This window comes from Bemisia tabaci, chromosome 10, assembly GCF_918797505.1.
Source record: "Bemisia tabaci chromosome 10, PGI_BMITA_v3".
In the NCBI taxonomy this organism is placed as follows: domain Eukaryota; kingdom Metazoa; phylum Arthropoda; class Insecta; order Hemiptera; family Aleyrodidae; genus Bemisia; species Bemisia tabaci.
In genome coordinates this window covers 19,683,205-19,706,299 of record NC_092802.1, presented here as the reverse complement: position 1 = coordinate 19,706,299, position 23,095 = coordinate 19,683,205, and the positions used below count along the sequence as shown (strand labels likewise).

General features: G+C 41.5%; 2 protein-coding genes across 2 annotated transcripts in view; one reads left to right on the top strand and one right to left on the bottom strand.

Annotated features, from left to right (window-relative positions):
* LOC109036911 (phenoloxidase-activating factor 2) overlaps nucleotides 1-22,726 on the top strand; it is a 42,348-nt gene extending 19,622 nt beyond the window's left edge. Inside the window, exons 4-7 of the mRNA XM_072305334.1 lie at nucleotides 12,809-13,115; nucleotides 18,195-18,339; nucleotides 20,570-20,733; nucleotides 21,762-22,726. Of these exons, the coding sequence (XP_072161435.1) occupies nucleotides 12,809-13,115; nucleotides 18,195-18,339; nucleotides 20,570-20,733; nucleotides 21,762-21,968 (823 nt within the window). The 3' untranslated portion in view covers nucleotides 21,969-22,726. The remainder of the gene's footprint in view (nucleotides 1-12,808; nucleotides 13,116-18,194; nucleotides 18,340-20,569; nucleotides 20,734-21,761) is intronic.
* Nucleotides 15-19,964, bottom strand: LOC109036910 (squalene--hopene cyclase). The gene is made up of 5 exons (XM_019051330.2): nucleotides 19,648-19,964; nucleotides 12,705-13,171; nucleotides 10,314-10,671; nucleotides 5,715-6,130; nucleotides 15-2,195 (listed from the first exon to the last, which is right to left on the bottom strand). Exons 2-5 carry the CDS (start codon nucleotides 13,140-13,142, stop codon nucleotides 1,416-1,418), a joined length of 1,992 nt encoding a protein of 663 aa, XP_018906875.2. The 5' UTR covers nucleotides 13,143-13,171; nucleotides 19,648-19,964; the 3' UTR covers nucleotides 15-1,415.
* Nucleotides 22,727-23,095: the final 369 nt, after the last annotated feature.

The following is a 23,095-nucleotide window of genomic DNA, read 5'->3' as shown; positions in this document are numbered from 1 at the left end:
AAAAATGAAGGTTTTTGAGAGAGAAAATGCTGAGTGAGTATTGAAAACCCTTGAAAATTCAAATTTGTGTAAGAAAAACACTGCTAAGCTACGATTTTTTCAAAGTGATGTCCATGTATTACAAAAATTCCCTTTACTATACTTGAAAGGAATAAGTACAATACAATTACACATATCACCCTGACATGTGTTGGCATATTCACTAGAAATAGATGAGGTATGTCAAGAGTGTTTATCGATTACATTTTAGCTACTGTACAAAAAAAGACATCACAGCAAGGAGCTTCCGAAACAAATACATTTACACATGAATGGTTTTGAAGGAAACTCCCAAATTTTTGCAGTTTTTTTACCACGATATTTTCAAATTTCACTGATTTACAAAAAAAGAAAACAAATTGAAAGGGTTGGCCAAGGGCCACACCATGCACTTTATTTATTCTAAGGTGAGGATGCAACAATTGATTCTCAGTGGTTGCTCTTGTTTTATATACAAAATAATGAAAACATCGAACGCAGTGTGTTGATTTACTAGTTTCACTTTGATTTTTAGGCAAAACACAGAATCATCATGCCAAGACGCACATTTCAAGTGTTTATTTTCCAAGAATTTCATCGGAAACCTTGAATTGAAGCTGAAAATGTGAGAATACTGAATTTTGTATTCTTGTATTCGATCAGCCGAATTGCACTGTTACTTTTCACTTTCGCATACTTTCTGCGTTGATTCACGTTTTAAAAACTCTTATTTTGGGGAATAAACAGCATAATTGTTCACTTAAGCGTATCATATCAATTCTATATAGAAAATTTAAAGTTAGACCAATACTTTTGAAATAGTTGCTTGATACATCGCTGTTTGGTGTCTTCCACTATACTACCGAGCTAAGCAAAAACGCCGTAAATCCAGCAAGCTTTTCCTTCGTTTTTTGGAACTTAACGCTTTGTAAAACAAAAAATGTTTTACCCATGCATCTCAAATTTTCAGGTCAAGCTCTTGATAGTATTTGCGAAAGAATTCTGTAAAGACACTGTCCCAAGGTACACAAGTTTTTCTGCTGTGATAAATTGCACCGCGTTAAACAGAAAGGAACCAAGCCACATCAGCTATTGCCAAATTTAATCGGACACTTTAATTTTTTACATAAAAACGGTTGTGCGGATTTTCGTGCAAATTTCAGTGATTTTTCTCCATTATACAGAGAAAATTCCTTAAAATTTTCAAAGGAATCTGCACAGACGTTCTCTCGTAAAAAATGAAATTTCCCTGTTAAATTTGGAAATATCTGATGTGGCTTGGTTCCTTTCTGTTTAACGCGGTCCAATTGTTTCCAAAAAATGTAAAACGGCGTTTACGGCGTTTTTGCGTTGCATGGCAGTATAGATCCACCGGTATGTATTCTTCAACGGGAACATCACAGTGCCAGTTCAACCCGCTTCAATCCGTCGCGCTTCAAGTTCCGGTACCTCGCCAACGCCCACAGCGGGAAATAGCTCGGGTACCCGTGGTACCGAAGGTAAAACATCCGCGGGAACGCGGTACCCGTGATCGCCTCCTCCTCCCAGGCCCCGCCCTCCCTTTGAGCGCCCACCAACCACCGAACTCCTCGCGCCACGGCCGAGTGGTCGCCCTCCCCGGCGGCCATTAGCCCAAGAAGCGCCCAGGATGTCTGCGTGGGCGTACTAGGCGCCCACTCGTGACAACAGTGATCGAGCGCGTAGCTCCCACCGTCCTCTCCCCACCCCCCGTCTTCATTCTGCACCCGCAGGAGCCACCCCACCGCGCGTCGGATTCTCTCGTCGTCCAACGGGAAGCCGACGGCGTTTAGGGCGCCCAGCGCGCTCCAGGTGCCGTGGGTGTAGTTGACGCCCCAACGGCCGTACCAACTACCGTCGGGCTCTTGCTCGGCCAGGAGGAAGTCGATGGCGCGTTGCTGCGCCTCGGTGACGTCATGTGGGTGTGACGTCAGCGCGGCGAGCATGGAGATGCAGCGCCCGGTGACGTCGGAGGTGGGCGCGTCGAGGAGGGCGCCGTACTCGGTGAAAGGGACGTTCTCGAGGAAGGAGTTGGTGTTCTCGGGCTCGAAGGCGCCCCACCCGCCGAGGCTCGTCTGCATGCCCAGAACCCACTCGGTTGCGCGGGAGATGCATTCTGAGTAGGATGACGTCGAGGCGCCGTCTTCATGGCTCGTTCTCTGGAAAGTAAGGGACAGAATTAGTTCCTGATTAAGGTACAGTAGACCCTGGATTATCCGGATTAATTGGTGCCGGGCCCGATCTAGAGTACCTATATAGCGAGAGTATAGACAGATGTGAAACTCCGAAAATCCATCAGGCCTTCACCGATGCCTCTGCGAATGAAGTTAGGGCCCAGAAATGCAGCCAACCTATGAATTTCAATTATCCAGAGAGATTTACTAGTACAATTATGACGAACCATCGTTTATAAAGCACGTATTTGACTTAGTTTTTGCCTAAATTTACTATTTTTTGCGGAAGAACGCTCATTTATGTACATTCTTAGCCATCTTGGTTAGAACTGGAATCTGCAGACTAGCAGTGAAATGTTGTGCGTTAGAAGTTGGTTAGAAGGGTGGCTGCATTTTTGGGCCCTAAGCCCTCCATGAAGCGATCTGCCCATACTCTCCCTATATAGGTACTCTAGCCCGATCCGAATGAAAAAGAAATCCAGATAATAATAGTAAACACAAACACCACCAACCAACACCACAGTATTCTTATTATGTATACATCATGTACATACCAACACGAATTTAAAAGGTTAACGCCAGATTGAACGACTCAATGGTGATTATGAATGGTAGCCGACGACGATAAATTACAATACAACGATTAAAGCGCGCAATGCGTGACGTATTCATGCAGTCTTGTAGCTGCTAATGTGTGTTAAAGGCTGACTAACCGACTGCACTGCGTTTGGCGTAATGCGAGAAGTATTTATGCAATCTAGTAGGCGCTAATGCGTTCCACGCCGACCTCACTGTTTGGCGCAATGCGTGCAGTATTCCTGTAGCCTTGCAGGCGCCAATATGCCTTGCGACCGCTTCTCCGCGGATCCGCTCACTTATCGGAATGCGTACGTCGTTACATGGTTGCAAAATCGATTCGGATAATCCAGAGTCCGGATAATACGAAGCCGGATAGTCCAGAGTCTACTGTATCACATTTTGCGTGTTTATTAACGAAATTAAATTGAAAAACGAAAGTCTCGCCCTCACACGCCATGTTGTATATTACAAGTTCTTATAGTGTATGTACATTTCGGACATCAAGTCCATCCTAAGCACTTAACGGTGGTTTCACGCTAACTGGAATAGTTTTGTTGCCGTAACAGACAACACATTTTTCGGTCACGTTTTTAGTAGAAATGATAAATCTTTGAAAAGCGTTATGAAACGTGACCCTGTGTAGATTAATGCAAAAAAATTCGAGGGATTATCATAACTACTAAAAATATGACCAAAAAATGTGTTGTCTGTTACAGCGACAAAACTATTGGGTGACGTCATGAGCCAAACAAGTTTGGCAAACTTTGGTTCGTTTGCAAAACAAAACTCCTGACACGTTGCTAACCATCCACCCTGTAGGTAGGTCAGCAAAATTTGAGGTTGAAGTTGTATTTTTCGGGATGCATTGTAGCTGATAATTTTACCTCGGTTTTACCCGGTCACGTTGATTATTCGACTTGACTTCGACGATAGCTATTTCGATCTGTTTAAGATCATCATCAGGTTACCGCACTAAAAATGTTTGAATGTGCGACATCCGTAAAACGAACATTACATGGTAAAACACTAATATTAAAAAAACTCATTAAAAAATTTGTAGGGTGCACCCGCCGAAATAACTATCGTCAAAGTCTAAAAATCAACGTGATCAGGGAAGACCAAGGTAAAATTATCAGGTAGGTCAGCAATGGAGATGTTGCATGTGTGAGGGATTTGCGATTTGACCATTGATTCGTATGTAAAAGCTCGCAAGAAACACGATGGTGCCACTGGTTTTCTCTGAAATCATCTCCCAAGCTCAAAAAAAGTTCTCAAAGTGAGGCCAAAATGGAGGGGATATCCCACCCTACCCTGAGAGTCCACCTCTACATCAAAACAATCTCTCCATGCAAAGATAGGGAACAAATACATTAGCAAGGTTGCCTTGTTTTCAGTGTTGGAGTCCCCAAATAAAGTGGCAGCCCTGTCAATGTATTTGCTCCCTATCTTTGCATGGAGAGTTTGTCTTGATGTAGAGGTGGACTCTCAGAATAGCGTGGGATACAGTGGCGTGGCGTGACTATATCCGGTAGGCGTTCGGTAGGAGTGTTAACTTAAGGACGAGGGGGGCTCAGAAAGGTTCACTCCCCTTCCTTAAAGGGGGTTCGGGGGGCCTCCCCCGGAAACTTTTTTAAAAGTGAAGCCGCAAGAACACGATTTTAACCCTTTCTGCTGAAAATTGTGCCGGTAAATTGTCATTGAAATTTTGTTCTTTTTACTGATCGTTTTCCAGTAATTTATTTTGTTGAATGATAACGTATTTTCGCAACACGCACCTGCAGAGAGAGGTGGGAGAGGGAGACTGGGAAACTGGGAGCTGCGGCCCGCAGGCGCAGGGGGGGGGGGGGGGGGGGGAAGCGGAGAGCGAATCGCGGCATAGAGGAAATTCGGCGGTTCGCAAACCCCTGCGGACCACTGCTATAGGAAACAGCTGGACTGATGAGCGGCTCTCCTCTCTCGTTCTTTTCCCCTCCCTTTTCTCTTTGCTGTGTTCCTCTCCTCCGCGAGCGCGGTCCGCACTCGTCTCCGAACCCAATGCTCACGCTCCGCTCTGCGCCGCGCGCCGGTGCCTCTCCTCTCTCGTGTACCCTTTGCCCCTTCATCATTGCACCCAGGTTCTCTCTCCTCACCGTACGCAGATCATCCAGGTTCGGTAGCCGGTGCGGACCACGCGTCACAGGATTTTCTCTCTCCGCCGCGCCACATGCCGATGTCGGAAGCCAAGCGCCCGATACTTATTTGCGATCTACTATTCACAATTCTGTATTGCTTCCCACATTCTTAGCCATAATTTATTAATTGTTTCAAAATATTTTAGGGTGTTCGGCGAACACTGCGAACCTATGGACGCCACGCCACTGAACTCCCCTCCATTTTGGCCTCAACTTGAGAGCTGTTTTTGAGCTTAGGGGTTGATTTCAGAGAAAACCGGTGGCACTATCGTGTTTTTTGCGAACTTTTACATATGAATGAATGATCAAATCGCAAATCCCTCACACATGCAACATCTCCATCGAATGTTGAAGTCCCGACTATAAAAGCTTCCACCATTGCAAAGATACCAGTGGAGGGTCTCTCTGCTCCAGAGACAAGACACCCTCCACTAGCCTCCTAGCGACAGGTGGAAGATTTTACTTTTGGGGATTCAACAGTTCTTTATGGATAATTATTTGGGAGCAACAGTCATCACCTCAATTTCGGCTGTTGGCCTACCTACATGGTGGATGATGAGCTTCGGGTGACGTCATGAGCCAAACAAGTTTCGCAAACTTCGGCCATTTTCGACTTGTTTGCAAAACGAAACTGCCAACACGTTGTTAAACATCAACCATGTAGGTAAGTCAGCAGTAGAATGCTGAAGTCCCGACTATAAAAGCTTCCACCATTGCAAAGATACCAGTGGAGGGTCTCTTTGCTCCGTCTTACCTTCTCATTGAGACGATCCGCACGCTGCATGGCAACGACAACAACAGCCGTATCGTCGACATCCGGGTAATAGGGGTTCTCGTACTGGAAGGCCCAGCCACCCGGTCGGAGTTGGGGTCGATGCCAAGCCCAGTCTCCGCGAACCTCGGTGATCTGCTTGCTGCGGAGCCAGTCCAACCCACGGCGGGCAGCCACCTCGGCGTCCGGCTCGCCCGTCTCCAGGAGTGCGTAGGCGGCCAGCACCGTGTCCCACACCGGCGAGTCGCACAGCTGGCAATAGGCCTCGTCTTCACGGACCACCAGGAGGTGCTCGATGTAGTCTCGAGCGATGGTGAATTTCGGATCATCGCGGGGACGCTTGAGGACGTCGTACATTATCACCGCGTTCATCGTCATTATGAAAGCTCCGCCCAGGCCTGGAATGAAATTAGTGCGTGGATTGAAGCTTTTAGGTTAATATGTAGCAAGAAATAGAGTACCAATATGCACTGAAACAAAAATCTCGGTGTATTTACTAAAAAAGGGTAAAATTACCAAGAATTCAGGGTTCTATTTGATCCCAGTTTTTTCCTGGTAAAATTACCATTCATGGAATTGGTAATTTTACCGAGAAATGTCGGTAAAATTATTGAATTTTCTCGGTAATTTTACTGGACCTTGGTAAAGTCGCCAATATTTTTTATCGACTGTGGTAGAATTACCGAGATAAAATGGCAAAGTTACCGGGAATTGATTACCAATAAAAGTGGTATTCTTACCTGAAAAAAAAAACCAATAAAAATACCGGTTTTCAGGTAAGCTTACCAGTCTGTCTTCGTAAAATTATCAATAATTGGTAAAAAAAGTGAGCTGGTAAAGGTACCAACGGACCGTGGTGAAAACGCCGAGAATTTTTTTTCAGTGTGGGGAGAGTACGGACTAGACGGACCGATCCAACCACGGAAACAAACATTCCGGTCGGATATTTTGAAACGCTACCTTGCCTTTCTCGGCGATGCGCGTTCAAATGGGTGCTTAAAAACAACCTTGAAGTCGTACTTTGTGCAATACATTACTTTTAAAAAAATCCGGGAAATCTCTGTCAAGTAAGTGCACTCTCTACGTTCCGAGAATTCAGTAATTAATAATTGCTAAATTTCTCTTTTTGACAAGAAAGATCCATCACGCCTCGAGACGAATTTCAGCTGTTTGTTCCCAATAAATTCTTCCGGAAAACCTCACATAAAACTAAAATAGACTGGCAGAAAAATTCACCCTTCGAGTTGACTAAAAGGGTGCAATATTCTGCGTCCATACACTTTCAGATTTTATTTTATAGTTTACAACGTAGATTTCTTGGGTTTAAAACAGCAAAAATGTGCCTTCAAACGTAATGGATTCGTGTTTTGCAAAAATATTTGAAATGGGACTCAGGTTCGGCACATGCTGAAAGCTGGTATTTCTGTTACAGATCATACGGCTTCGGGCGCATAGCCGAGCTTACCTCAAAATCTATTAAATATCGAACAAAAAATTAAAAATTTTAACGGGATATTTGCCACCATACACGCAACTCGTCTGCACTCATCGAACGTTCCATTGTATTATCCCGAGCCAGCTGCTAGTTTTTTGCGAGAATGTCAAATGATGCCGTATTTTCTCCAATTGACATGCATATTTGAGGCGTTGGGTGCAGACAGGGCATTTCTCGATTGCGTGGTTTCAGAATCTTTAGTGCTAATTTATCCTTTAGAGAGAAGACTATTGGGTGAATTATCTGAAATTTTACGTTTTCAGCATTTTGAAATCGTAAAGAATATTCGGAAACAGTCACAAAAAATTACATACATTTATTTTAATCATAACGGATGAAATGATAGCGGAGATTTTGAGACATCCCATCCAAGAAATGTCCTTTCTGCACCCAGCGTTTTATTCGCTACGATCACGAGAGATTCAGTGTTTCCCCAGATAACAGCGAAAACAGACATCAAAACTGTCGTTTTAAAGAAAAACGCCGTATTGGCCTTCAGGCGTTGCCAAATTTCCTTCGATAAAAACCGAATTTACTGGCAAAATTGTCATAATTTTTCTTCAAATTTTTCAGTCAATTTTGTTTGCAATTTAAACTTACAAATCGAAAAATTTCAGGGAAAAGTAAGAGTGACTTCCTTAAAAAATACATGTTTAATCTGAAGACATTTGGCTACTTTCGATTTTTCATACGGCGTTTTTCCTTAGCACGGCAAAAAAAAATGCGCCTCAAAACTTTGCGGTACTCGCAAAGCAGCAAACCAAGTGACAAATACGTCCACAAATGGAGAAATTGTATCGTTTTATCTGAGAGTGCTTAATGAGCTGAGTTCGCAGTATTTTTCATAAGTTTCAACTGAAATGGGAAATAGGAGGAAAATGGATTTAAAAGAGAGAAAATGTACCGCTTCGTGACGTCATCTGGCGGCATTTTCCATTTAAACCCATTAATTTTAGCAGATTAGTTTATTTTTTTATATTTTCTCGGATAATTTTTCAATTGAGATACCAAGGATATCCCCGTGCTCAATTTTCCCAGCAGTTTCATTGCAAAAATATTTACAAAATTTCAGGCACCTGCAAATTCTCCGTTCTGAATTAATTCTACTCGTCGATGTCAGATTTTGCTCGTTACTTGGCCAACACCGCAAACTTCTGGCTTCAACGGGCGAATGAGGAAAACGCGGCACTTGAACCTCGCACTACTGATCATTACTGGTCAGTTGTGCTCGTTACAGAATCGGGTTTTAGTAGTATCAATGTCTTTATGTAGATTTACGAAAATAATACGATCTGTTCAAATGCAACGTTTTTGCATTCAATATAAACCCTTATATGCCCCGGACTTTTTTAACACTCAAAGTTCCAGGTTGGGTCAAATTGACCCGTATTGATCTTGATAGTTGTTGAAGTATCGTTTGTGTTACTTGTATTTGTTTTTAACGAAGTGAGTACTTTTTTTAAATTATCACCTTTGCGTCACATGTTGGCATTTTTTTATCCCTCTTCCCACCCTCCACATGTAATTACCCAGAGGAGATAGTTGCATTAAGATCAGGATTGGGATGCACAGAAGTGGGTAGTCGTCAAAAGAAATTCCTTCACAACACACACACTTTTCGCCAAAATATCAATTTTTTACGCAAAACATGAACTCGCAATGCTCAACGTTATGCTGCCGATGAGCTGTCTATCAGATTCGAAAGAAAAGTTGAAACAAGGCCGGATTACGTTTCTCCTAATATTGGCTGTGATGGTCATAGAACCCTTGAACATTGAACCATCACTAGAAATGAGCCATACTAATAGTCCAGTCAAATTAGCTCTAGAACAGGGAAAATCAATATATGTATGTATAGGAGGTTCTTGCCGACCAGCGGCCGCACTGTGTTTGGCGCAATGCGTGAAGTATTCATGCAGTCTTGAAGGCGCTCATGTGTCTCGCGCCGGCCGGCGACCCTACTGGTGTTTGGCGCAATGCGTGAAGTATTTCTGCAGTCTCGAAGGCGCTCATGCGTCTCGCGCCGACCGGCAGCCGCACTAGGTTTGACGAGATTAGAAACGATGATACAAGATTAGATTATTGTATCGAAAAGTAAATGAGGGCAAGAAGCAGAAGCTGATGCGAATTAATTTTCATCCGTAATAAAGATACTTATATCGGAAGAAAATTTTGACGAAAAGAGGCAGCGTTTATTTTGCCAATAAATAGTTGCAATGTAAAGAGTTTGAAAAGGCAATAAGGGCCGATTTGCGGAAACAAGTTAATAAGTTCTCACCTAAGAATGTAAAACAACACTTCTTTAAATAATAGACAATTTTGAGGAGGAATAAACATAGCCCCAAAAGTCAATTTAGAAATCTGAGGGAACGGGTTTCTTGTGATAGATTTTTTATTCTAATGAGTATAAAATGGCAATGAAAAGTGCAATTGTTAGGAATTTTTTCACTTTCAGCTTTTCTTATACTTAAATCCCAACATTTTTGCTTGAAGTTATGTTCTGTTGTTTTGAACCAAACGATACATCGAACCACTATTGAATACGATTCATTCCGACTTGGAATCGCCGCCATTTTTTGGGATTTAAGGTTTCTATGAGCCTCCACGGCCGTAGTTTCCCTCTAAAGATACTCAACCAGAGATGGAAAATTTCATGAAATCTATTCGAGTGAAATTTTACGAAATTTCATGAAATTTCTTGAAATTTTTGGGGATACATCCAGGAGGCTAAGAAACGCCTAGAAACAGTGATTCTAAATTTTGAAATTTTTTACCCCAAGCCTAAAACATTCGCACGTTGCAAATATGTTCGTTTAGTTCAGAGGTTAGGTTGGGGTTCTTTTCTCTAAAATCCCCTTTTTGCCCCCTCTTTGTGTCTGGCACCTTCAGTAGACTAGCACAATACCGCAGCATTAACAGAAAGACCATCTGAAACGCTTTCAGACCTCCAAAGGTTTAATCAATAATTCTAAAAAAAATTAATAAAATCCAACTTCTGTGAAATTTATTCGAGCCTTATGAAATTTCACTTTCCATCTCTGTACTCGACTAGAACCGGGGAAAATCGTCTCTATCAACCCACTCACCTATATCTGTCTCCACCCTCTCGTCAACAAACTGGACTGCCTTGTCGACGGCGTGTCGCTTCAGCCACGCCGGTTTAATCGGCTCGACGAGCCTCAACGCCTTGTCGAACGCCTGGAAGAAGGAGAACCAGGCCGCGCTCTGATGGAGCGAGGGGAGAAGTGGGCCCACCTCTTCCGGTTTGCAGTGGAACAACTCTTTGATCCCTACGACCGGGCGGACCGGTTGTTCCGCCCGGAGAATCATCAGCGGCACCAGTGCGGTCCGGGCCCAGAAGGAGATGTTCGAGACGTGGAACGGGAACCATTGAGGAAGAAGAATGGCCTCCACCGGGATCATCGGGATCACATCCCACGGGATCTACTTGAGAGAAACAAAATACACACAGTATGAAAAAGTAATAGTGTGTTGATGAGTCACTAAACCATGAAAGAACTTTGACTTGCGAATAGTCATATCATCTCTAAAGAAAATCAACCCATCTGTCACTTCTGTAATTCATCACCTCTAACCATCAAATACATACTTATGGACTGCTCTGCCCACCGATATCTCCAATCAAAGATCTACTCCCCTACAATCAACAGAAATACGAACCCACTTACATGCGATGAACCCAATATTACAACCAAAATTCTGTAACTCTTCACCTCTCTTAATTCAAAAATCTAAAGTTTCGTATATACTCCCATTTTCAAAATTATCTGTAAAGACGTTAATAGCCTGAGACGCTGAATGTCTTAAAATTATACTAACTAACTAACTAACTAACTAACTATTTTTCCAAAGGTGAATGACGCGTCGAGTACGATAGGCCTTGTCTCCACGGGCCGTTTCACGAGATTTTTATTATTATTATTTTGAATTACTGGAAGATTTATTAGAGAATGAAGAAGGTGGTATGGGGGGACAGGTCCCTAACCAAAGGCCTACATTCACAAAACTAATAAAGGAAGATGAAAGGGCAGAAATAATTGAAAGGTCACAAAAGATTGAAAGAGGTAGTAGGGGAAATTGGTCCCAGGGAAAAATCCCACTTGTGAAGTTAGGAGAAATATTGAGTTAATCAATATTTTTCCCGGTATCAAGTACGGTCCTTGGACCTCTAAGACAAACAACTGAGAGAGGAAGATGAAGTGAAAGAGAACTTGCGATATTTTGTTGTTCGCTCGATTTTTTCGTGTTTGTTTATTTAAAATAATTTGTCTAATTGTTGATCGTGTTTAATTAATATCTTAGTCCCGGTTGAAAACTCGATTTTCACTAATTTTTTATCCCGCGCCAATTGGTCGCAGGAACGTGAGAGCCCCATCCCGTGGAGTCGGTAACTGGGAAAAATCCCAGAAGTTTCATTCATGCGATACAAATTTGGGACAAATCCCATGAAAACATCTCGTGGAAATGCGGTCATACGCAAATTGGGCGTATTTCTGTCAAACGGAACTAAGCGCCAATTTGAGTTCCTTTTGCGGAATTTAGAGGGCCGGACAGCGCGGTCTGTCAAATGGAACTAAGCGCCATGGAAAAGCATTGCGATTGTAGGACGGAATGAGCCCGACGCCCGGTTCCGCCGCTATCAAAGTCCCCCTCTACCTTCCTCCCCCTATGCCGCTTAGTTCCGTTTGACAGAAATACGTCCAATTAAAATAAAGCAAATCAATAACTCAGAAATACGCAGTTCAAAAAGCGCATTTTCTCGCAAATTTAAAACGTCCCGGTGTGAGATATAAATGCCGCAGCGATGATTATGATATCTCCTTTTGACCTCTCTCACACTTTCAACCTAACGGAGAGATGTATTCTATGTGTAGTAAGGAATCCACCCTTCTTGCGGAGTAACATTCGTTTTTTATTCCTAATTCATGTCACTCCGATTGTTTTCAATGCAATTCCGATACATATTCACTCAATGCTGTAACTTCAGCACAATTGGACGTATTTCTACCAAACAGACCTATGTGCAGCTGAGAAATATGGGGTGTGTTCTAGAAAGCTGCATAAGAAGCAGTGTAAAAGTGGGCGTGAATCCTTTTGAAGAATTGAAAAAGCGGGATTTTTCATTCTATCAAACAGACCTATGTGCCAACTGAATGCGAGATGCCTGAGCCGTGGGCATGGCAAGAGAGCGTTGTGGACAGGGCTCATGAGTTACAGCGCCCCGACGACGATCTCCCCCTTGCGCGTGCGCTTGATCATTGCCGCTGACGTCACTGGCGCTTTATTATTCTCATTCACTCTTACGGCCAGAGAACTAACGAGCACACCATATTTCTCACCTCCACATAGGTCTGCTCGGTAGAAATACGTCCAATTGAAAGAATGTTTCCGATTGCCAGCTGATGTAACCGGTGGTGCTGAATATTTCCGATGCAAAATCTGATTTAAAATCTAACCACGCCGAAAAGTGCGAGAAGCACTCGCGTGAAGACGTTCGAGGCCTCTGCACCGCCCGCCCGCAAGATGGCGCTGCGAGCATGTGTCATATGCTCCGCGGAAGGTGGATCTCCGATGAGGCGAAGGGCGAGGTAGGCCTGGACGGAGGTGTTGATGTTAAGCGGACCGCCGGTATAGAGGGGCCAACCGCCTTGCTCCTGCTGGAGGCGGCGCAGGTAGCGAGAGATCTTCTGCTCCAGGAGAATGTTGGGTGGTTCGCCGAGAAAGTGTACCAGCATGACGTATTGAGCCGTGAGTGTGACATCGGCCTCCAGTTCGTACACCCAGTGTCCTTCATCTTTCTGGGATTCGAGGAGGGTGGAGGTTGCGCGTTTGATGGAGGTTCCGATATCGTCGTCGAAGAGGGTTTGGTGGGTCTCGGTAAGGACGCCCGCCATTGCGCCGTCGAATCAGAGTCAAAGTAGTCCTAGAAAACACAAAGAATGGTGTAAAGTTCAAGCATACAGTACAAAGAGTCGTAGATGTACAAGATGACGTCATCCCAACGACTAAATAAACTCACCAGCACCAGGAAAAAAACACATTGGATCTAGAGTCCAGACTCTTAAAATATCGACAAGAAAAAATACTCTTGATTCCAGGCCCACCACATCCCATCTCGGGCCCTGGTACCAGTTTTAAGGTCCGGGCCCCAAGCACGGAGGGGGGGGGGGGGTCCGAGGGGCATCCCCCGAGAAATTTTAGAATTTATACCGCATTTTGAAGCTTCCATAAAGAATTTTTCCATCAATTTCTGCGGAATAATTATGTTTTTTTTTTATACTTTCAGCACAAAATACTTGCGAATTGTTGCATTCAAAACATCTGGAAAATTTGTATTTCTTTTTTTTTTGGGGGGGGGGGGGCATATGATACTATTTTCAGTTCTAATAGGGCCAGGCCCCCCTGGATTCCCCCTTCGTTTGTCTATGGCAAGGGAGTTGAGCCATGAGCCATTGAAGTCGAGGATGCCCAGACTGGGGACTCTTAGCATCTCACGACGGAAGCAAATGAAACGCAGTTACTAAAAATATCCCTCTGTACTGAAAATCTTGAAAATAGATAGAAATTGTCCAACAATTATACTTCTTTAAAAATTTAAGAAGAATTCTACAGTGCCCGAGCGTGTTTCTGAAAATCTATTCACCTTTTGCGAAATTTTTAGGGTAAATTTTTCACTTTTTCTTACGAAACAAGGGTTGCATGTGAATTCGTAGTGGTTTTTCACAGGTACCACGGGCCCCCTCCGGGGCCCGGGGCCCGGTACCAGAGACCCAGTATCTTCCCCTTGTAGCGGGCCTGCCTTCATGCACGCTGGGCTTGTCGATTTCCTCTGAAATTTTTGCAGTGGTGAATGCATAGCTGAAGTGCGCTTCAGCTAGAATTGTATTTAGCAAATGGGTGGTTTTTATACGAAGATTAAAAATAAACAAGTGGTTAGAAATGGAAAAAAAAATTATATGAACTATGCAAAACGATAATCCGGGTATCAGAACTTGGCTGATTTGAAAACGCCTTCAAATGCGGCGTGATACCTCACGCATTCCGGAGAGTTCAAATTGTTGTATCATTGCGCCGTATGAATGTGACGGAAGATTTAAATGGAAATGCCTCCATGCACGCTGGCCTTTTCGATTTCCGTTAACATTTTTGCAGTCATGAATCCGCTTAAGTGCGCTTCGGCTAGAATTGTATTTAGGAAATAGGTGGTTTTTATAGGAGGATTATAATCAAGCAAGTAGTTAGAAATGAAAACAAAATAATATGAGCTATGCAAAACGATTATTCCGATAACGGAACTTGGCTTTTTTGAAAACGCCTTCAAATGCGGCGTGATACCTCACGCATTCCGGAGAGTTCAAATAGTTGTATCATTGCGCCGTAAGAATGTGACGGAAGATTTAAATGGAAATAGCCTCCATGCACGCTGGGCTTGTCGATTTCCTTTGACATTTTTGCAGTGGTGAATGCATAGCTGAAGTGCGCTCCAGCTAGAATTGTATTTAGGAAATGGGTGGTTTTTCTACGAGAATTAAAAACAAACGAGTGGTACGGAATATAACTAAAGATTATGAACTATGCAAAACGATAATCCGGGTATCGGAACTAAGCTGTTTTGAAAACGCCTTCAAATGCGGCGTTATACCTCACGCATTCCGGAGAGTTCAAATAGTTGTATCATTGCGCCGTAAGAATGTGACGGAAGGTTTAAATGGAAATAGCTTTCATGATTCAATCAGATTTAAGCTTAAATCAAGAACCAAGCCTCTTAATTTGAGCGGATTTCCTTTTGATTTAAGCAAAAATCTGATTGAATCAAGAGTATTTTTTCTTGTCAATGTTTTCAAGAGTCTGGACTCTACATCCAATGTGTTGTTTTTTCTAGTGAGTCGGAAGAAAATCGAGGCGTTGTTGTTTAATTCCATAGATACAGAGATAGGAGAGAGATGAGACACAATAACCCGAAGGTAGACAACAATAAAAACACATTAAAATACAAAAACAAATCGGTATACAAGGCTAAGGAGAAATAAAACAAACCAGGACGTTACGGGCCAGTTTTATGCCCATTCTCAAGTGGAAAGAAGCTAAAAATGTAAAATTTAAAATGATAAAATCGTAAGAATCGTCGTAATGTAAGTGGGAGAACTGACGCCACTTTTAAGCATTTTCCAGATCCCGAACTCCGTAACTCCTGTGTGATGCCGGGCCACTTTTTCGATGCATAATCGATTGTTTTCGACACACGGTGACCGGCCGTCCGATGTAAACAAAGACGATAGAAATTACTACGTATTCCACACCGCCATTTTGGATAGAACATGTATCGAAAAAGTGACCGAAGCTCGGCTCACATCGGGCTCAGAACTCGTCGACCAAAACATGGAGTCAGAATTTTCATTTTCATTACGACTCTATGCACTCTATGGGTACAAGGGAGAGTACCGAAATATCGGTAATTTTAAGGTTAGGTCATAGAGCTTTCATGGCCCAAAAGGGCAGCCGACTCACAGGGATCCGGCAAACTGACCTAAGATAGCGTGAAGCACCCTCTGGAGGTTGGGCCGTATAGCGGCCGGGAGCGTACCCCCTTGCATTAGTGTAATATACATATGTAAACAACTACCATCATATTATCTTTAAATAAAAGAAATGAGGGAAATTTTTTGTGTTTTTGGTGCATAAAGCCAGAACGCTGGATGATGCCAGAACAGGAAGAACAGAATTTCTCATATCGACGGTGCAAGTCGGCAATCACATAACTCGTTTGCGGTGTCTGAAAATCTCCGCAACTATGTTATTTTTGTAAAGGAGAACAAATGGACATGATTCCTTGAAGTTTTTGCAGAATTTTCCTCGCACATAGAAGAAAAATCACGGAAGTTTTAAAGAATTACCGTTGAGTAGTTTTCCGTTTAAAAAATAAAGTATGACAGGAAGTCTGCGACGTCGCAAACCGAGTTATGTGATTGCCGACTTTCACCGTCGATATATTATATCGCCCAACAAAAATTGTAGCATGTGACATGCATACTTATGATGATTTTACGGGGAGTTCATGTTCATTTTGAGCGCATGAGAATTATTTTGATTTCGTGTAAGTAAAGGACAGCAATCAAGGAATCGCGGAATCTCGGAAATAACTTGCACTTGGATGGAGATAAATCGTTTTATCGCAACACGTGCGACTAGGTCACTATGTAAACGGAAGAAACTGCATTTTTAGTTAGCCCCGTGCGATTATTTAAGCTTGGTTGTTGGATAAGAGACGCTGACTCGTCTAAATGTCCGACACGCGTGGATATAGCTTCCGAATCTGAATTCTTAACATGTGTAAAGGGTACGGCTAATTTATTAATAAGTTCGAAAAAGTAATTTGAGTCCATTTTGCGTCAAAAAGTGACTTCCTCGACATCTTACAATGATTTTTTTTCCGTAAGGCTTTTCTCTTACGAGCTTATAGGTATCATAAGAAAAATTAGTTTTTCGAACACGGTTTGTTGGCAACATTCTGAATCACTTGAATTATGTAGAATCAAGCAGAAGGGCACAGTGGGACTTTTTCCAACTGCCAGGCAGCAAAAAAAGTCTAACGTTTTTTTGGCACAATGAAATATTTTTCAACTAAGCCTTCAATAGCTGTTTGGGTCCGGTGTTATTAAAGCTGAATATTTCAAAAGTCAAATTCGATTTATGACATAAATTTCAAAGAGAGGAAACTGAATATACAGTATTTGTTTTTTTTACTATTATTAGTCCCATTAGTATACATTATGAACGATAAAACTGCAAAAATTCGTATCTCTTTTGCGATGTTTCGAAATTTCCGCGTCCATTTTATTTTCTAAGAGGGTACCTATTATGACTTGAATCATTCACAGAATATTCTTTGCATAAGGAGTGAAATCATCGAGGTTTTCAAGAAGAAATGGCGTTCAGTGGTTTTCTAAGTGGAAATCCGATATAACAGGAAGTCTATACTTACACTGCAGACCGAGCCACGCATTTCTGCAGTTTTTCTATCGATATGCTGTGTAGACTCCACCAATATAATAAGTAAGTTTCGTAACATACTTTTTGGAGGATGAAGTTAGTGGCGAGGCGTAAATGATCGATCATCGATATTTCCCATTTTGAAGTTATGTTGAAGATTCGATTAATAAGGTACCGTTGCGAATTGACACCCTATTTATAGATCCTTTTCCATAGTCATAATGTAATCGCTCGCACCTGAATCACCCCGTATACATTTGTTTATGGTGGTTATATTTTATCACACTGACCTTCATTGATAAGTTGGCTTCTCAGAGCATCATCAACGCGAGCAGGCCAATAAATCAATTGGATGTATGTCTGTCAAATGAAATTATGTGCATTATGACGTGAGCCCTGTTACGCGTGCGTATATTCTTATGGGTCTCAGGGCTCATGTCTTAATGCACATAGTTCCTTTTGGCAGAAATACGTCCAATTAAGCTTTTGACCCGGCAATTATCGGGAAATCTGACTTTCATTGTAAGTGCTGCTGACTTTTCATTAGGCACTGTTGCTCGTGCATATTATGTCTATGGATTTCGCTAATGTGTTCGTCAAAATCTTTTACTCCACAATAAGCCCAAAAATTTGACAGTTACACAGTGCTAGAGAGGGAGAGCTAAGGGAAATCTGAGTATCGGGGGTTCAAACTAAAATGAATATCTTCAAAATATTTCTTTTGTAATAGCACACAATATGGTAGGTATTGCGAGTACTGTAAAATAGTACATTTTTACTAGGTCGCTTTTGCCATTCAACCCAGGAATATTAAAGTGCGTTTTGCTACCTCGAGGTTTCCTTGAATGAATCATAATGACTTCCAACACTTTTACGTTCCGTCACCTGAGATGATTTCAATGAAGAATCTGCGCACATCTGCACTTCGTATATGATAGTGCAGTAGTTTATGATAGATGGGAGAGTGCTTCTTTTTTGTACTTCGGTTACCAATCATAGCACCCATTTTGCATGAACTCAACGCAAATTTTGCGTTTGAAGTGCTTGCGCCAACCTGTGAAAAATATCTAGTGTGCCTGGAAGCTTCTAAATATGTGAACGGTACGGCGGTCAACTTTTAATTTGTTGCCATTTTGATTCAACTGTGAGACCCATCATTTGACATGATTAGCTTGATTCGATGAGTGTCATCTGCCATTGATTCTTACTTGTTTATTTAAAAAAAAAAAAAAAAAAAAAAAAAAAAAAAATTCGCATAAAACTCCGTGCAATTTAATGCTGTTTTCATAGCCGTTCATAAAACACCTAATTTCCTTAGAGATTTTATATGATTTACATTGTAATTAAGTTTGATTGAAAGAGAGCCTGAACATAGCATCATGTAAAAGGGCGATTCACACAAATCTCGGGAGCTTCCCAGCTATTGAAAATTTTTGAGTCGGTTTATACCAACCGTAAAATTTGTCAAATTTATATGATTTTTTTCTTCCGTTATTTTTCATAATTCAAGTGAATAATATCCATGGCAAGGCTCTATTTCTATAGTTTTACAGGGTGGGCATAAAGTAACTGAAAAGTGTCTATAACTTTTCAACAAACAGAGATATAGGGTTCCGGTTTGGACCACTGTTCATGTTCATTGTGGCAAGGGGCTGATTTTTTCAGGGGGGCTCATTAATGGGGCCCTCCAAAGGAAGCCCCCTGAAAAAATCAGCCCCTTGCCACAATGAACATGAACAGTGGTCCAAACCGGAACCCTATATCTCTTTTTGTTGAAAAGTTATAGACACTTTTTAGTTACTTTATGAACACCCTGTATAATTGGACTTTACGAGAGAATCGTTAAAATAATCCTTCTTCATGATGCTTCGTTATGGATTTCCATAAACCTAATTACGTTAAGATGTAAACTTTATGAGGCATCTTAAGGCAAAGAGTTGTTTAAGGATAGACACTACAGTGAATATGGACCCAAGTCGCACGCATGTTTATGAAATTCTAAAACGGGCAAGAATTAGTGGAAGGTAAGACAAGCCAGGCACGTCTAGCGATGAGCTTTAAAAATTTCAAATGAGAACGAGTTGATAAGCAAGTGATCAATTTGTCAATTTCTGGCTTTTCATGGTTTCTGGTTTTCTAGTTTTTATTTCTTAAAAATTTCCAAGAAGTACTCCATGCTACAGTACATCGGATTTTTTACACATAATTTAATCATGATGTATTTTGAATCAGTTTCAGCACGCTTGCGTTAAATATCGCAGATCGGAAGGCAAAATTACTGGCGATATTCACCCAAGTAGCACATTTCGAAATACGCCAAAATACACTAATTATCGATTGATCGATCGATTATCGAATAGTTCTCCAAAATGCTGCAGATCCACCTTTTGTAAATAGGCTGGAACATACCTGTTAGTTTTCTCTGAGTTGACTTGCAGACAAAATTTCACGGCAGGTTGTAAAGAATCACCATAGTATGTTACACAAATAATTTTGGGTATCCGCGTCCGCATACGGCAAATTAGCTGACATCAGTTCAACCTTAAAACCAGAACTGAAACTATGGTAAATTCGACTAAAATTAAAAAGATGTTGAGTACTTCGTCTTCAAATTTGAGAGCCGTTTTCCGCGTAATATGCAAAAGGCCACAACTGCGCCGCGCTTAAATGTCAATAGATAACAACCGAAAATATTACTCTCATTCTCATTAGTGATCAATTAATATCATCACGTACTTAAATTTCGGCATGGGTTCAAGGACAGCCTGCGCACGGTTTATCGTGTTTACCCGTTACAGTGGAAAATAAAGAGAATGCAGAAGCAGCCCGAAACGGAAACGACAATATCGAAAACACAGGAGAATGCGAAAACAAGGCTAAAATACAAAATAAAAGGGCAGGACGTTTCGGTACCTTACGGCACCATTATCAACTGCTAAAATAGAATTAAAAATAAAAAAGAAATTGAAATAAAAACCAGCAAACGGCGTTACATGGTGAAATTGCTATTTAAAATCTAAGATAGAAAATCTAAAATAGATTTTCAATACCAATTTCACCATGTAACGCCGTTGACTGGTTTTTACTTTAATTGGCATGGGAACGGAGTTCCCCTGTCTTTACAATCGTTCTGTTGCTATATTTTCTTGCAAATCGGTGCACGATAAAGGAAAAACGTCAATTTCAGATTTAGCCGTCAAAAATGAAAGAAATACACGAATGACATGTCTTAAATGTTCCCTGCTATTTCTAATGTCGAAATTTTTCCGGTCAAATGCATTCATTTGCAGTCACACCCTCTGTACATTCAACCTGCTTTTCCGGCTTTCAGGCAAAGAAGGCAAATATCAAGTAATTTTGAAGAAAGTACAGATGCCAACGGTGCCACGGGATGTTTGCCAAGCTGCTCTGCAACAAACCAGACTTGGAAAACGCTTCAGGCTCCACGAGAGTTTTATCTGTGCTGGTGGAGAAAAAGGAAAAGATGCGTGCAAGGTATCGAAATAAAACTTAAATTATGAGAATAGTCCTCCTGTACAGATATTCAGTAATTGTATCGATAGCTCTCCGGCAATCAAGATGTTTTGACAAACTTAAAATAGTTCTTTAAGCGAGGAGCAAACTTGCAGAGCCGCACCAAATCGACAGTCAAGCCACGCATACTCTCACAGACATAAATTTCCTTCATTCCGTGGGGTATGCAATTTGACCGCGACGCAAGTTGTGATTGATTGGACTGCATTTTGATATTATGAACAACAATTTCTGGCTGAATTTAGAAACAATATGTATATGTACTATTAGTTTCTCTATGCACATGAGTGCTTTTACGGACGAATTAGAAATTGTAGTTCCTAATTGCAAAATGAAGTTTGATTGTCCGACTAAATTTTCCCGTAGGAAACTGCTATTTCTGGCTTATTTTTTGAACAATATTTTTGCCATTAGTTCCTGTATTCAATTAAGTGCTTTCATAGACGAGGTCTCAGAGATAATTACTTTTATCATTGCAAAATATAGTCCACTTATTGGTGCCATTTATGTGAAATGAAATTCTTTAACGAATGTTTTTGAGAGATTAGAAAATTTAAATCGATAATTTTGACACGAAACCTGTTTTTTGTTGAGCTGCATGATTGGCCCGAGTTCAAAAGCATCGCATAGAGTCGAATCGAGAAAAAAAGGTTTGAAGATTTATTCCATCATGAAGACCAGTTTTAACGACTATTGCCATATTCAAGATATTTTCGCTTGGTTTTCTATTTTTTATAGGAGAAAAGTTATACGGGTTTCTTTTTCTCACTCAATACGACTAACAATACTCCGACTCTGATCAGTAGAAATTTTGCAGGTTGGCAACACTGTTTTCTTTCCATTTAAATCCATTGATAATATCGATTTTAGGTGAGGCAAGGTGCCTCGCCAAGAATCGATTGTTTCACGTATATTCGAATGGAAGAATAAAAGTGTTGCCAACTTTTAAGAATAGCTACTGACCCTGATTTTCATTGTTTTTTTTCCAGGGTGACGGTGGTAGCCCATTGGTGTGCCCAATCCAATCCCGACCAGAGCATTATGTGCAGGTTGGCATCGTGGCTTGGGGGATCGGCTGCGGCGAAAATGGCACCCCTGGTGTCTACGTAAATGTTGCCAAATTCCGAAACTGGGTCGATTCAAAACTCAGCCAACTTCGACTGGATGCCACCACGAACGCCTTCATCTCCTTATGAGCACATCCCAGGCAAAAATGACGCTATGACGTCATCCGCATATTTTTATTTTTTTTTTTTTGCATTGGAAATTTGTTTTATTTGAATGAAAATGAACGACTTCTCTGAAAACTTGAGAGAGAACTCCTCAAAATTTCCTTTAAGAAATCTTACAACGAAAAATTAAAACACATTTTAATTTTTTGACTTTCAGTAATTTTGGACTAGAATTTTCAACACTGAATTTTCAACTGAAACTGACGATTTTTCAGTTTCTTGATTTCTGATATGCCTGTTTTTAAAAATTTACTGTATGTTCACAGCTCATATGTTTTTATACTAATATAATACTAATGTTTAATACTAATATTGTTTTCATTCTACATCCACGGCAAGGAATCCAGAGCCTCTCCGGTAATTTTTCTCTTTAATATACAGCGCAGGGGTGGGGGGCAGCATATGTAGGTGCCTACCCCTCCGTCCGCAATCGCCACCGCCGAAATTCTCCGGTCCGCAAAGTCCACCGGCCCTGTTCCGCATGTCCGCAATCGCCACCGTCAAAATATGAGAATCCGCAAACGCCACCCGATTCTTAGAATCCGCAAACGCCACGTCCGCAAACGCCACCGCACCAATTTGGCAACGCCCGAGCGATCATACGGCGTTATTTTGCCGTGATAGCGAACAGACCAGTAAGTTCAAATTTTCGAAATCTAGTCGCCTTCAGAATTCGTCTTATTTCTTTTAGCTGAATCCATTAAAATAACTATCGTAGCAACTTTCATCTTATTTTCATTAAAACGAAAGGTATAAAAACCCTAAGTGCAGAAAAAATGACGCAGTTTCATACAAAACAGCAGTAAGTGACATTATTCCTCCTCAGAGCCTCTGAAAACAGTGCTTTAAAGTAAAGTGCCGCCCTCTTCTGCCAATTTCTAACCTATGAAATGTGTTTGTCGTTCGTCCAAAACACGATCACGAAAGCATACAGAGGACTACACTTGCGGCTGTCTTGCATTAAACTAGCCTAACATGAAAATGAAAAATACCATTTTAAGTCACTGAAATAAAATCGGTTTAATCATTAATTTAATAAAAATACTACAAATCCTCCTTCATCGCGAAAGAGTGCAACAATACCGTTACGG